The sequence below is a fragment of the Monodelphis domestica genome, chromosome 8 (assembly GCF_027887165.1).
Source record: "Monodelphis domestica isolate mMonDom1 chromosome 8, mMonDom1.pri, whole genome shotgun sequence".
NCBI lineage: Eukaryota > Metazoa > Chordata > Mammalia > Didelphimorphia > Didelphidae > Monodelphis > Monodelphis domestica.
This window is the reverse complement of record NC_077234.1, coordinates 202,516,638-202,531,482: the sequence shown is the minus strand read 5'-3', so window position 1 is coordinate 202,531,482 and position 14,845 is coordinate 202,516,638. Positions and strand designations below refer to the sequence as shown.

Genomic DNA, 14,845 nt, shown 5'->3' with positions numbered 1-14,845 from the left:
TTCCGGGAGGCGATCACGTGAGGCTCCGGCTGGCGTGATTGCACCTCCCAGAGTAAAAATTCCTAGACCTCATACTCTCAGCGCCCAGGCTAAGGAAGCGAGCGGCATTTACGGCTCCGGACAACGTTCAAGGTACAGGAGGGAAGGTTCCTGGAGTGCGTAGGGCTCGATCTCTGCGGCCATGATTTCCTTCTGCCTCCTGGGTGAATAAATTGGAGATAGCAATCAGAGGCTGCTGTGGCCGAGCTGAACTGGTGAGTATGGAACGGGTGGGAAAGTTCTACAAGAACCCCCCCCCCCCCCCCACACACACACACACGCTTGCCAGGCATCCTCAGGCCTCTGGGCTTGGGGAGGATTGCTGGAGATGACCCACTTCTCGAGCTTTGACTTTTCAACCTTGGCCGGATAACCTGGAAAATGGCCGTGCCCCTTTCCGCTTTCCTATTGGCCAAGAACCAGCCAATGGCAGAACACGAACATTTTTCGTAGGCCTTGGGGTAAGGTCACATGGCCGGGAGGTGGGAGCCTGGAGGTTAACCATTCCCAATTAAATAATTTTTGCTGTGGGATGAACCTTCGAAGAACTGTTTCTAATCTTTCAGTACAGTTTTCTGTTATGGTTGGTTAGGTGAGGTGTCCGTTGTAGTGGGGTATTTGTTCAAACCACAGCAGAAAATATAAACGTGGGTTTATTTTCCTAGTCTTCCATATACAGAGTTAGCTGTTATATGGAGAAGGCTAAATACACTGATTGGCAGATGCGAATAGGATTTACCCCGCTTAAACTGATCCCTCTGTTCCTATCAAGAGACAATTTGTGTCTTTAGTAGTAGTAAGTAAATAATGACAAATATTTTAAAGCAAAACAGATTAATAGAGCATGGGCGTCATCTGAAGGAAAACCCCTGCTCCCTAGAAGTTTCTATAACCAAATTTGCCAATTTATTCACAAAAATGGTCATTTCTCTTCATCAAATTCCTTCAAATCCCACCTTATGAAACAGGCCTTTTCACGCACACACACATATTGTCTCTCCTAATAACTCACATCTTTCTCCACCTTTACAAATAAGGATCCTTGATGGCAGAGCCAAGATTTTTCCATTTCTTTGTATTGGAACACTTAACACGGGGCTTGGGATATAGAAAATGCTTGTCTACTGATTATTGATAGCACCCTTAATTTCTTAGTGGCAGTGTAGTGCTGAAAAAAAATAGTACATTGCTGGTCTGGGAACCAAAATATTTGTGTTTTTGTCTCAGTTCTGCTAGTTTTTGTGTGTGTGTGTAACTTGGGACCTCATTTTCTTTATAAGGTAAGGAGGTTTGATGAACTTAGTCATTTTGCCATTTGATAATTTTCTGACAAAGAATGGCATAATCTAGTAAAGTTCTTTTTTGTACAATATTGTTTTAACAAATGCCACTTTTATGAAATACAGAATGATTGCTAAAAGTTTAAGATGTTTATGAAGCTTTCTTGTAATATTTACAGTGATAATATCCTTAATTAATTGATAAAACTATAGCTATCTCTCATTTGTCAATTAATCAAACAGCATCTCATTAAATAGCTACTATCTGCTTGATACTGGGGAAACAAAGAATGAAGTGATTCCTACTCTTAATAGTTTACGTACTAATAGGGGACAACCACAAATTTATAGTCATAATAAATGTTTTTTAATATAAAATAAATATTAGGAAATTCCACCACTAGTCATACATTTTGCATTCTTTGCCAGTTTCCAAAGAATGATTTGGGCTAAGCTTCATTTTAATTTTGCCATATCAATATTTAGCAAACTATATTCAGTACTCTATAAAACATGTAGGAGATCCAGTTTAGCTCTTGTTTTTATCTTATAACTAAAACTTTACTGTTATGCTTTTGCTTAAATGTTACATAACTATTCAAGGGAGATTATGACCAATATCAACAATAATTTGTCCCTTGGAATTACTTATACTTGCAGCTTTTTGAAGGTAATATCATTGATATTGATATCTAATGGCAGGAATTTTGCGCTTATTGACCCAGAACCCTCCAGGTAAAGTACAGGTATGTAATTTTAAAAAACACTTTATTGTTTACCCCAATTCTCTTTCATCTTTACCCACTCTGTATAGCTTATTTCCACAACATTTCAAGAGTTAGAAGTTACTTTAAAAAAAAAAATCTAGTTCAAGATTCAGGTGAGCTGGAATCCCTCTGTAAATTTCCCACCAAGTGGTCTTTCAGCCTGCACTTGAGAACCTTCAGTGAAAGTAAACTATATCGACCCTTTCCACTTTTGGACAGCTCTTAAGTTTTTCTTTAGCCTAAATCTCCTCCTCTGAAAAGTCCACACATTATTCTTATTTCTGGCATATGAGGAGAATATCTGGGATTGAACTCTAGGCCAAACAGATTACTCTTTTAGTCCTATCTATTGTCTACTTATTTTAGTTAATTGAGAAAAGTACGTATATAAATAAGAAGGCATTGTAGGAAATGAAATTAGTGTGTGCAAACATTAGTATATACCAGTGATGGTGAACCTTTTAGAGACCATGTGCTATGCCTCCTCCCACACACACACACACACACACAGGGGAGGGAGAAAGTGCTCCCTTTGAACTGCTGGCCAAAGAGGCAGGTGAAGTAAGGAATGTACTCAACTAGTGTAGAGAGGGGGAGGGAGATGGCATGAGTGCTCTGCTCCCCTCTAGCTCTGCCACTTATGAGCCTCCCACCTTACCCTAGACAGGGGAGGAAAGAAGTGCTCCCATTGGGCTGCTGGGCATAGTGATGGATGATGTGAAAAAAATGTTGTCAAGCACAGTGGAGAGTGGGGGGGAAGAGAGCAATTCCATCGAGTCCCTCTGCCTTTTTAGTAATGAATTCTGGGGAGTAGATAGGGGAGGTGTTGCACATGTGCTTACAGAGAGTGCCCTGAATGCCATCTTTGGCACCCATGCCATAGGTTTACCATCACTGGTATATTCCCTCAGTCAAGAAAAGGGCATTACAGTGGATAGAGTAAACTTTTCATAGCCTGCTATGACTACTGGGAACTGGTAGTAGTGACAGTAGTGATGGAACCAAACTTAATGACTTATTTAAGGAAATGGGGTTGGGCAGAAACTCAAGAAGAAAATAAATGAGCCAAATATATTCAATAAATTGGTCATGCTTAAGAGGGGATTGAATTGAAGCTTTTAGTAATCATGAGCTAATGTGGTGAAACATATTGGTAGATGTCTGCACTAGCCCTCAAAAACCAGTGCTCTCTTAACTTCTTCCAGAATGTGACAAAAAGTCTGGAATCTCTCACCTCAGTTGATTGGATTCGTCATAAATTTACCAAGTCAAGGATTCCAGATAAAGTAAGAGCATTTTTAAGAGTTTCATCTGATTAATAACAGTGGGTCTTGGGCCATTTCTTTTCTTTATTTCTCTTGAGGATTTTTTTCATTTCAGTTCTTATGACCCTAGTTATTTCTTTGTAGATGACTTTTAAATCTATGTATTCAACTGTAGTCTCTCTCCAGAACTCAAATCATATACCAATTGCTTATTAGACATCTCCATTTGAATATCCCATAGGCAGCTCAGACTTGTCTAAAACAACTCATTATGTTTCCTTCCCAAATCCATCCTGAATTTCCTCATTTTTCTACCATCCTTGAATTTATGGAGGTTTACTAACTTGACATCAACCTCTAACTCTCCATCCATCCTTCTCTCCAATCATTTGCCAAGTCTTATTAGATCTTACTCTCACAATATCTCTCATCTATGAAATGTGGAGGGTTTTCACAGAATGTTTTTGATAGGACCTCAATATTCCTTTCTGCTCTGATCCCTTAAACAGTTAAACTATATCCTTTAGCTTTTCTCTTACTTCATACTATCCTAAATGATAAGTTCCTAGGAGGGTTGATGATATTGATGATGGTAATAATGACTTGTTTATAGTTTGCAAAGCACTTTCTTCAGAACAGCACTTTGAAGTAGGTAGTGTGAGTATTATAATACCTATTTTGCAGATGAAGAAACAAACCTAGAAAAGATAAACGATGGTTCTACAGCTAATAATTGTTGAAACTGGAATACTTGCACTTCAAGGAAGAGACCATTTAACATATGAGTATGAACATAGGTGAATCAGTATTAAGCAACTAATTGGCAAAGGGAAATAGTAAACTTGGAGATTTAAGAAAAATAATGACCACTTTTCTTCATTCTCAATTCTGGTGTAGTTGAGTCACTTTCCCTTTCATGATAGAGTAATTACAACCTTCTTATGCCTATAATATGTCTATAGAGAACCAAATTCTTAAGCCACGTGTATCTGGGCCAATTATCATAAATGTTTTTAACTTCAGCTTACTATATATCAAAGCTATGTTGTCTCTTTGAATTAGGAAAGAAAAAAAATTGAACAACTAATTTTTTTGTTTTGACATTAAAAATTTGAGCTGGGAGGTCAAACTAATTTGTATATATGATAGTAAAATGTTTATTTTAGAGAAGTGAAGGGATAGCTGAATACAGAAGTCTTCTGGAATGTTTGAAAATAACTAATTTTTTGTTCTGTTCTTACAGGTGTTTCAACCTACACCTGAAGCACATGAAAAATATGGTGGGAACCCTCAACACCCTCATAAATTACACATTGTCACCAGAATTAAAAGTGTACAAGGAAGACCATATTGGGAAAAGAATATCATAAAGCTTCTTGGATTGGAAAAAGTAAACATTTAGTATACTGGTTATACTTGTTTTGAATTTAGCCTTTTTCTAACTTTAAGGTTGATATTTTTTGTTATATTTGTTTTGAAGCACATAAATATAGTGTATTGCTTTAAGTAAGATGAATCTCATGGTGTTTTGGGGAGAATTGTAAAATATCTGTTCTTCATAGGCACATAATCCACAAGTGCACAAGAATATTCCTTCAGTGAATCAGAAACTGAAAGTGGTTAAGCATCTTGTAAGGTTTGTTGAGGAATTTTAAGAACAATTACTTTATTTTTTCTTATAAAATTTAAATCATTTTAAGAAATAACTTTGTAATATCTTAACCATTATTTTTTAATGTTCTAGGATACAGCCATTAAAATTGCCTCAAGGACTTCCAACAGAAGAACAGATGTCAGAAACTTGCCTCAAGACCACTGGTGAATTAATAGTAAGATGGCAACTAAAACCATTGGGACAAAAGGCAATTAAGGCCTAATTGCTTTCTCACTTTCTTTAAATATTCTTCAAGTGTTTCTATTAAAATGTGTTTTAAACACCAGTGGTCTTCATTAACTGAGCTTTCCTAAGATATTTGAATGACACACATTATTTAGAATAGTCCTCTTTCAGTCATGAATTGATGGATGATATATAACTCTACTTTCAAAAATCTGCCTGTAGTAAATCAAAGACCAGAATTGCAATCTTCAAAGAAGTTTCAGGAGTCATTTCTTTCTTTTTTTTTAAACATAAACTTCTCTTTTTTTCCTTTTTTTAATTTTTATTTGGTCATTTCCAAACATTATTCATTGGAAACAAAGATCATTTTCTTTTCTTCCCTCCCCCCCACTCCCACCACCTCTCCCATAGCTCACGCGCAATTCCACTGGGTATCACATGTGTTCTTGATTCAAGCCTATTTCCATGTTGTTGGTATTTGCATTAGATTGTTCATTTAGAGTCTCTCCTCAGTCATATCCCCTCCACCCCTGTAGTCAAGCAGTTGCTTTTCATCGGTGTTTTTACTCCCACAGTTTATCTTCTGCTTGTGGATAGTGTTTTTTAGATCCCTGCAGATTGTTCAGGGACATTACACCGCCACTAATGGAGAAGTCCATCACCTTCAATTGTACCACAATGTATCAGTCTCTGTGTACAATGTTCTCCTGGTTCTGCTCCTTTCACTCTGCATCACTTCCTGGAGGTTGTTCCAGTCTCCGTGGAATCCCTCCAGTTCATTATTCCTTTGAGCACAATAGTATTCCATCACCAACATATACCACAATTTGTTCAGCCATTCCCCAATCGATGGGCATCCCCTCGTTTCCCAATTTTTTGCCACCACAAAGAGTGCAGCTATTTTTGTATATTTTTGTACATGTCTTTTTCCTTATTACCTCTTTTGGGTAAAAACACAGTAGTGCTATGGCTGGATTAAAGAGCAGACAGTCTTTTAGTGCCCTTTGGGCATAGTTCCAAATTGCCCTCCAGAATGGTTGGCTCAATTCACAACTCCACCAGCAATGAATTAGTGTCCCTACTTTGCCACATCCCCTCCAGCATTCATTACTTTGCATAGCTGTCATGTTAGCCAATCTGCTAGGTGTGAGGTGATACCTCAGAGGTGTTTTGATTTGCATCTCTCTGATTATAAGAGATTTAGAACACTTCTTCATGTGCTTATTAATAGTTTTGATTTCTTTATCTGAGAACTGCCTATCCATGTCCCTTGCCCATTTATCAGAGAATGGCTTGATTTTTTGTACAATTGATTTAGCTCTTTGTAAATTTGAGTAATTAGACCATTGTCAGAGGTTTTTATGAAGATTTTTTCCCAAATTATTGCTACCCTTCTGATTTTACTTACATTGGTTTTAGGAGTCATTTCTTGATTAGGTAAACAAATGGACTTTTTAAACTCAGACTTTACTATCATCTTTTCTTCTGATAGCCAACTATTGATAGCAATAGTTACCAAACTTTTATTTTTATTTTTTTTTAAACCCTTACCTTCCATCTTGGAATCAATACTGTGTATTAGCTCCAAGGCAGAAGAGTGGTAAGGGCTAGGCAGTGGGGGTTAAGTGACTTGCCCAGGGTCACACAGCTGGGAAGTGCCTGAGGCCAGACTTGAACCTAGGACCTCCCATCTCTAGGCCTGGCTCTCAATCCACTGAGCTACCCAGCTGCCCCCTAAATAAGATGAGTAAAGTGACTTGCCCAGAGTCACACAGCTAGGAAGTGTCTGAGGTCAGATTTGAACCCAGGACTTCCCATCTCTGGACCTGGCTCTCAATCCACTGAGCCACTCAGATGCCCGCAAACTTTTATTTTTACTTAAAGCCTTTGAACCCCCATGCCTTTCTCAACTCCCATTTAAGAGTAGAGGATCTTTTGCTTCTGTCAAGAGTATTTCCAAAACCCTAGCAAGTATAGGTGTTTCTCCTACATCTGGAACTCAGAGGCTCATCATCTGCCCAGGGCTTAGTCTGGTGCCAGCTAATGGGTAATTGGTGACTCTGCAAATCTATAAATAATATAAATACATAAAAGTTATAACATTTCTTCTCAGCTAAGCATGTTTAAAACATGCAGTTATTTAAGTTATTTAAATTAGTTATTTTGATGAACAGGAAAAACCATATATAGTATGAACTTGTGCATTTTGCTCCTTTTAATTCTGTGGAAGAGAGAGAGTGGAAAAGCATGCAACAAGACAGAAATCAGCTGAGTGATGACCTGCCAGTCAAATGAATGTTCTATTTGGAATGTTACCGAGAAAGGCAGTTGGAAGCCAGACCAACTGTGGGCTAAACCTTGTTGCCTTGAAAGAAGGAAGAAGAGAAGAGACAAACTGAAGGGTGATGTCTTTTAACGTGGAAGTCAGAAAAGAGATGGTCTGATGACTTTGAAGGCAGAAGAAAAAAGGACAAAAGTCCAGATATCTCTCTGACTTGCTCTGTTGATGATAGTGACTGAATTTCCAGACTTATCAGCCATTTCTCTCAATTGAACTATATTCCAACATCCTCCACCCTGGCTCATTGTTGTATTGGGGAAATCCCCAACCCTCTTACCTCCATTCCTTATCCCTTCCTGTCTTCTCTTAAGATAAAGAAGAGAAAGAGTATTTCATGTGAAACATCATAAACTCACCCTTGAGTTGATTTAGAGAAACCAGAAGAAGGAAGTGGGGAGGGGAGGAAAAGGGAGGTAGAGGGAGGAGGGAAAGACAGAAGAAAGAAAACTGCCTGATCTGCTAATTATCAATTACCAATCAATGTAGTCCCTTATTATTATTTATTACAATTTGGCAACCAGACTGACTGAACTTCACAATTCCTAAAAGCAAAGATGTTCAAATCAAATAAATGATTTGTGGGGTAGTTGTGCTGGCAGCTATTACAGGCTATTAGATTTATCATAGCTTATATAGAAAAATGACGAATATGATAGTAGATTCAGGAGGATACATAAGCAACACCACTATGTTCATCCTCCAGATGCCATTTCAAAAAAGAAACCATTCTCTGGCAAATTCTGACAGATCTACATCATTTCCATGGCTGCAATACAGACACTGACCTACCTTAAGACCACTTACAGATTTGTGATTCCTAAACATACAGCAGAGATCATGGTAGTGGATACAAACTTAGAGACTCTTGTTAAGAACATGTTTGAAGAATTCCTGAAGACAAAAGGGCTAGATCAGATAAAGGATAAGGGAAATGGCCAGGCAGATAATGCACCCAAGGAGAAAGACAGAAAGGCAAACAAAGCAAAATCCAATGCACAGGGCAATGACAGTGACAAGGACACTAAGGCAAATAGTGAAGCTGAGAAAATTTTTCCATTCAAAGACATTTCCAATATTTCAAATAGCTGGTGTGTTGCATTCAAAGGTTCACAGGCAATTTACTACCCAAGAATTAGATTCCCTGAAGAAAAGGTTCCCAAAATTTATCAACGAACCCTATAAAACATGTAAGGAGCTGAAGCATGCTTTCCAAATTTTTTAACCCAATTTTCAGGATGTGGAATTTTTTTTGTCAGAACTTTTTAACCCACATGAGTATCGCCAATCCATTGAAAAGAGACAAGGTCAGAAACTGCCCTGATAAGTTGGCCTACAGAGGAGCAAAGAGAAAACTTTGATTTCTCTAATCCCATCAGCATGACCTACCTGAGGAAATGCGGGCAGGACTTGCTCCAAGCCATTAAAATGTATTGCTCAAAATCAAATGCGTGGGGAAGATTTGACAGATTGGTGCAAAATAAAGGAGAACATCCAGCTTATATTGATCGCCTGTCTGAGATGGCTGAATATAATGGGCTTAGAGACAAACATGGAAGAGTCTGTAGCCCATGTAAGGAGACAATTTTTGAAAGAATGCACACAACACTTAAAACACTTTAAAAAACATATTCCCAAGTATGACACCCAAGTTTAATCAAATTACAAGAGACTGCGTCATACATTTTTGACAGTCACAGATCAAAGTAAACAGGTGGCAGATTTGCAGAAAAAAATTGGAAGAATCACAGAAAAATTTAAGAGACAAAGAGATTGAAGAATTAAGAATTTGAATACTGTTAGGACATACCCAAAACCTGCTTATAAACCAAAAACAGTGCAGAGAGAGACTAGGCAATGTTTTTTCTGCCATAAGATAGGACACCTGATCAAAGACTTTTCTAAAAAAGAAAGTATGAAGTTAGTAACAGTGCAAAAGTAAAATACAATAAGCAAAAGCCTACTTGTGAACATTGTACATTGAAATCCACTCAACATGCAACAGATTTACAGGGAAAGAAAGATGCTATAAAATCAGGGACAAACCCAAATATGCTGACATAGTTAGGAGAGAATTATGAAGTCAGGATTATAATGTATGTAGTTTGGTACATGGAGATGGAGAAAATAGAGGGAAAAAAACGACTGTTAAAATTATGGGGAAACAGAAAAGAAACAGTGAAAAGTTAGTGCAAGAAATTAAATCTGTGAGTGATGACAAATGCAAAAGATCAGATGATAGGCAGAAACAAGTAAAACAACTTGATGGAGAAATTAAAGACATCATTTCTCAAATAACAGAGATAAACATAAACTCACCCCTAAGTTGATTTAGAGAAACCAGAAGAAGAAGGAAGAGGGGAGGGGAGGAAAAGGGAGGTCTATACCTATAAAAGGGAGGAGGGAAAGACCGAAGAAAGAAGATAACTGCCTGATCTATTAGTTATCAATTACCAATCAATATAGTCCCTTATTATTAACTTATCATTTTTTCTTAGCTTCTTCCCAAAACAGAGGAGAGAGGAGGAAAGAATGAATTAAAAGAGAGAAATTAAATAAGTAGGTACTGGGAAAGCTTTCTGCTAATAATTAGATTGCTAATTCTGGCAACCTCTTTTTTGAGATCCTTTTCAATTCTGTATCTCTTTTTTTTTGTTTTTGAAGTTTTTGAAGAACTTCACAAAAGCAATCTGACATTAACATAGTCAAATTTGGAAGGTTTCTTATTTGAAAACATGAATGTCCAAAAAGTAGATGTAGAGAAATGTGGACAAGACTAATCTGACCATTTGTAAATAGTTATTGCAAATTTTCAAAGAATCATTTTTCTTGGGCTGTTGTTCTCTGAAATATTATGTATGGCAATAGGAAAATGTGATGGCCATATTGAAAAAAAAAATTCTCCAGTTGCTTTAGGAGGGAAGTCACACTATCAAACCTAAAGCCAGTGCTATCTTCACAATAGTTTGTGGGAGAATGAAGTTAATAGAAAAATATTCAATAACAACCTAACTCAGCCATGTAGCTGGAAAGGATGGAAAACAAACTGCTGGGTTTTGTTTGTTTGTTTTTTACTGTCCAGAAACATTCCTTGCTAAAGGGAGGGGCCTTATATCCTTCAGATCTATTTCTAGCCTGTTGAGAGACTTTCCTCCTCTTCTGGTCAATTTTGAAGTTTTGTCTCATTCTGCATCTAGAGCCTGTCCGGAGGTGGGTGGCATGTTTCATCATTCTCTTCTTTATAGTAACTCTGAGTGTCAATAAACAAAACAAATCAACATTATGAAAAGAACTGTGATGGCCTTTTAAAATGCCATTATATGTGACCTAAATATGAAGAGTGAAATCATAAATAAATTAGGTGAACATAGAATAGTATACCTGTCAGATCTATGGGAAAGGAAGGAATTTAAGACCATGCAAGAGATAGGGAACAGGGGGCAGCTGGGTAGCTCAGTGGATTGAGAGCCAGGCCTAGAGATGGGAGGTCCTAGGTTCAAATCTGACCTCAGACACTTCCCAGCTGTGTGACCCTGGGCAAGTCACTTGACCCCCATTGCCTAGCCCTTACCACTCTTCTGCCTTGGAGCCAATGCACAGTATTGATTCCAAGATGGAGGGTAAGGGTTTAAAAAAAAAAGAGATAGGGAACATTACAAAATATAAAATGAATCATTTTGATTATATCAAATTAAACAGGTTTTGTACAAACAAAACCAATGCAACTAAAATTAGAAAAGAAGCAACAAACTGGGGGAAAAAATTATAACAAAACTCTCTGAGAGCAGCTGGGTGGCTCAGTGGATTGAGAGCCAGGCCCAGAGACAGGAGATCTTGGATCAATTCTGGCCTCTGACACTTCCTAGCTGTGTGACCCTGGGCAAGTCATTTGACCCAAATTGTCTAGCCATTACCATTCTTCTGCCTTGGAATCAGTACACAGTATTGGTTCCAAGATAGAAGGTAAATTTAAAAAAACTAAGGAACTAAGTCAAATGTACAAGAATTCCCGAATTGACAAATGGTTAAAGGATATGAATAGTCAATTTTCAGATGAAGAAATCAAAACTATCAATAAGCACATGAAAATGTTTTCTAAATCTCTTATAATTTAGAGAAAAGAAAATCAAAACAACTCTGAGATACCACCTCACACTTATCAGATTGACTAATATGAAAGAAAAGGAAAATTATGAATGTTGGAGAAGATGTAGCAAAATTGGTATGCTAATGCACTATTCATGGAGTTATGAATTGATCCAACCATTCTTGAAGGCAATTTGGAACTATGCACAAAGGGCTTTAAAAGAATGCTTGCTCTTTGATCCAGCCATACCACTGCTGGGTTTTGTGATAAAAGATGAAAAGGTTTGCAATTTGCCAGACTGTTGCAAAAAACTGAGAAATGCAAACCTTAGGAATGATTGACAGTGGCATGTGACCAAGGGTCACATGGGAGCCTGAGCTTGCGGATCTGGGAAGATTCTATGGACCAACAGTTTGTTTTCTGAGTGTGTCTGCTCTTCTGAAAGACCTTAAGAGAAGTTTGCCTGTGATCAGCGGAGGAAGGAGTTTTTTCTGGATTCTGGCAACTGGCAGCATCAGTCTGGATTTACTTGAACATCTAACAGCAAAAGATACTGGCTCTTTTTGATTTAGACTCCTGCTGTAAGATTGGGAAATTTGGGAAGTTAAGGTTTTCGTTTAGTAACATAGTTGATATAGTTTAGTTAGTTTTAAAATAAGAATGAGAATAAGTATATCCCTAAACCCTTATTCCTTTCTCTTCCCAAACAATAAAGCAGATTTATTTATATGTTTTCCTCGTGTTTCTTCCTTACCCCAAATTCTATCTTAACAGTTTGTACCCCAAAGAGATAATAAGGGAAAAGACTTGTACAAGAATATTCATAGCTGCGCTCTTTGTGGTGGCCAAAAATTGGAAAACGAGGGGATGCCCATCAATTGGGGAATGGCTGAACAAACTGTGGTATATGTTGGTGATGGAATACTATTGTGCTGAGAGGAATAATAAAGTGGAGGAATTCCATGGAGACTGGAACAACCTCCAGGAAGTGATGCAGAGCGAGAGGAGCAGAACCAGGAGAACATTGTACACAGAGACTGATACATTGTAGGATAATCAAATATAACTCACGGCTACTAACAGCAATGCAATGATCCAGGACAATCCAGAGGAACTTATGAGTAGGAATGCTATCCACATCCAGAGAAAGAACTGGGTTAGGTTTAGGAGCAGAAACACAAAAGGAAAACATTTGATTTTTTGCTTATTTATATGGGTATTGGATGTAGGGTTTTGTTTTGTTTTTTAAATTATTACAGAAATGATTAATATGGAAATAGGTATTGAGTGATAATACATGTATAAGCCAGTGGAATTGGATATTGGCTCTGGGAGGGAGGAGGAGAAAAGTGGAAATTACATGAATTATGTAACCACGGGAAAAATTAAAATAAAATAAAATGCCATTATATAGGCCATCTAGGTGGCTCAGTGGATTGAGAGCCAAGCCTACAGACTTGTCCTCAGTCCAAACCTGGCTTCATACACTAATAAGCTGTGTGACCCTGGGCAAGTCACTTAATTCCAATTATCAAGCTCTAATCACTCTTCTGCCTTGGAATCGATTGTTAGCATCAATTCTAAGACAGAAGGTAATGGTATTTTTAAAAAAAGAGTTGGCAAGAATATACAGAAGACCCATACAAAAAAGATCTTAACATCACTAATAGCCAGGGTGGTGTGGTTACTGATCTAGAGCCATACATCCTAAACAATATTTTTTCATATGACTATTGGTAGCTTTGATTTCTGCATCTGAAAACTATCTATTCATTCCCCTTGACCATTTTTCAATTAGCATATGACTCATTCTTATAAATTTGCCTCAGTTCTCTATATGAGAAACGGGGTCTTTATCAGAGAAGCTTGCTGCAAAGATTTTTTTCCTAATTTTTCTTTTAATTTTGGCTGCATTGTTTTGTTCAAAAACTAATTTTATGTTATCAAATTTATCCATTTTGCCTTGAAGTCTTTCCTTAATTCAAAGATCTGACAGGTAATTTCTTCCAGTGTCCATTAATTTGCTTATGACATAACTTTTTAAATCATAGTGTGTGTGTGTGTGTGTGTGTGTGTGTGTGTGTGTGTGGTCTATGTCAGAGACACCAGTAGTACTATGGAAGCAGAAACTCCTTTCCCAATCACCTAAGTCAGTGTTGCCTAGGGTAGAAGACTCTTAATAGAATAATTAATAGAACTTTAAACAAGATGACTAAAAATATCAGAGCAACCCAATGGTCCAGTGCAAATCAAGGTGAATATTTCCCTAGGTCTTTGGAAAAACCAGCCATTATCTCTACACCTCTTCCAGGGGACAATGAAGAGAGAGACTACATTTCCCACAACGGTCCTTCTTGATGTTCAGAACAAAGACTTACATGTTCACAAAGGAGCAGACCTGGGGGGTCTATATGTCAAGAACACTTCCTCCCATTGCATGGTGGGGGTAGTACCTTTAATGGAAGAGATTACATAGCTGGAGAATTTCCAGCCATTTGAAAGGAAGCCAAGATGCTATCAAAGCAAGCCAATGATCAGGCATATAGAGATGAACCCCTGTCAGATGAAAACCCTGCTGGATTAAGTGCATTACTTTAGGTGAGCTTTTTGAGAGATGTTTAAGGACTAAGAAAAGGGGGTTGTGATAGATATATTGAGCCAAAAGTTGAATGATGAGCTTCAGGGTCATATTATGACCTACTACTTGACAAGTCTTATGGATGTATTTGGCCAGTTGAATGATATGCCCAAATCTCACAGATTGGACAACTATGTGACACACAAAGGCTTTGTGCAAGTATGATTTATGTGTTAGGGTAGAGCATGAGGAGGAGTGATTTTTGGCATAGCCTAGAAACAGAGCCTATACAATTAGAGATCGTATGCTGAGAACAGACATCCCAGAACTGGTACAGTCACTGGTGTAGAAGATGGAGCTCCAGGGTCACCAATTCCAAAAGGACGTGGGTCTAGATACGAGACATTGGTAACTAGGAGGGTGGGATCAAGGATTCCAACCTCTGGGATCCCGCTATTGAAGACTTGTTCAGGTTCTGTTTTCAGTGTGGGGAGCAATCACATCTAGGACAAGGCTTCGTAATCATCCTTTGTGTACTAGCCCTCATTGGTAATCTTGCAAAATACTTGTTCTCAGCTTCGTAAGAACACTTTTCTTAGAGGGAAATTTAGCAGTTAGTTTATTCAAACAATTGGTAAAAGTGTGCATAGA

At 37.8% G+C, this 14,845-nt stretch overlaps 1 protein-coding gene across 2 annotated transcripts; it reads left to right on the top strand.

Moving 5' to 3' along the window:
• Positions 1-115: 115 nt before the first annotated feature.
• Positions 116-5,291, top strand: MRPL30 (mitochondrial ribosomal protein L30). Of its 2 annotated transcripts, none has more exons than XM_056808669.1 (6): positions 116-254; positions 1,980-2,065; positions 3,292-3,372; positions 4,595-4,741; positions 4,914-4,987; positions 5,096-5,291. In XM_056808669.1, exons 2-6 carry the CDS (start codon positions 2,015-2,017, stop codon positions 5,226-5,228), a joined length of 486 nt encoding a protein of 161 aa, XP_056664647.1. In that variant the 5' UTR covers positions 116-254; positions 1,980-2,014; the 3' UTR covers positions 5,229-5,291. The 2 variants fall into 2 exon arrangements, with proteins under 2 accessions (XP_056664647.1, XP_056664648.1); XM_056808670.1 differs by lacking the exon at positions 116-254 and adding an exon at positions 368-500.
• Positions 5,292-14,845: the final 9,554 nt, after the last annotated feature.

Excerpts from the sequence above, each read along its gene's own strand:
- MRPL30 (XM_056808669.1), top strand. The coding sequence starts at position 2,015 with ATGGCAGGAATTTTGCGCTTATTGACCCAGAACCCTCCAGGTAAAGTA. Across the intron at positions 3,373-4,594 it reads AGTCAAGGATTCCAGATAAA|GTGTTTCAACCTACACCTGA; the intron begins GTAAGAGCATTT and ends CTGTTCTTACAG. Across the intron at positions 4,988-5,095 it reads GTGGTTAAGCATCTTGTAAG|GATACAGCCATTAAAATTGC; the intron begins GTTTGTTGAGGA and ends TTAATGTTCTAG.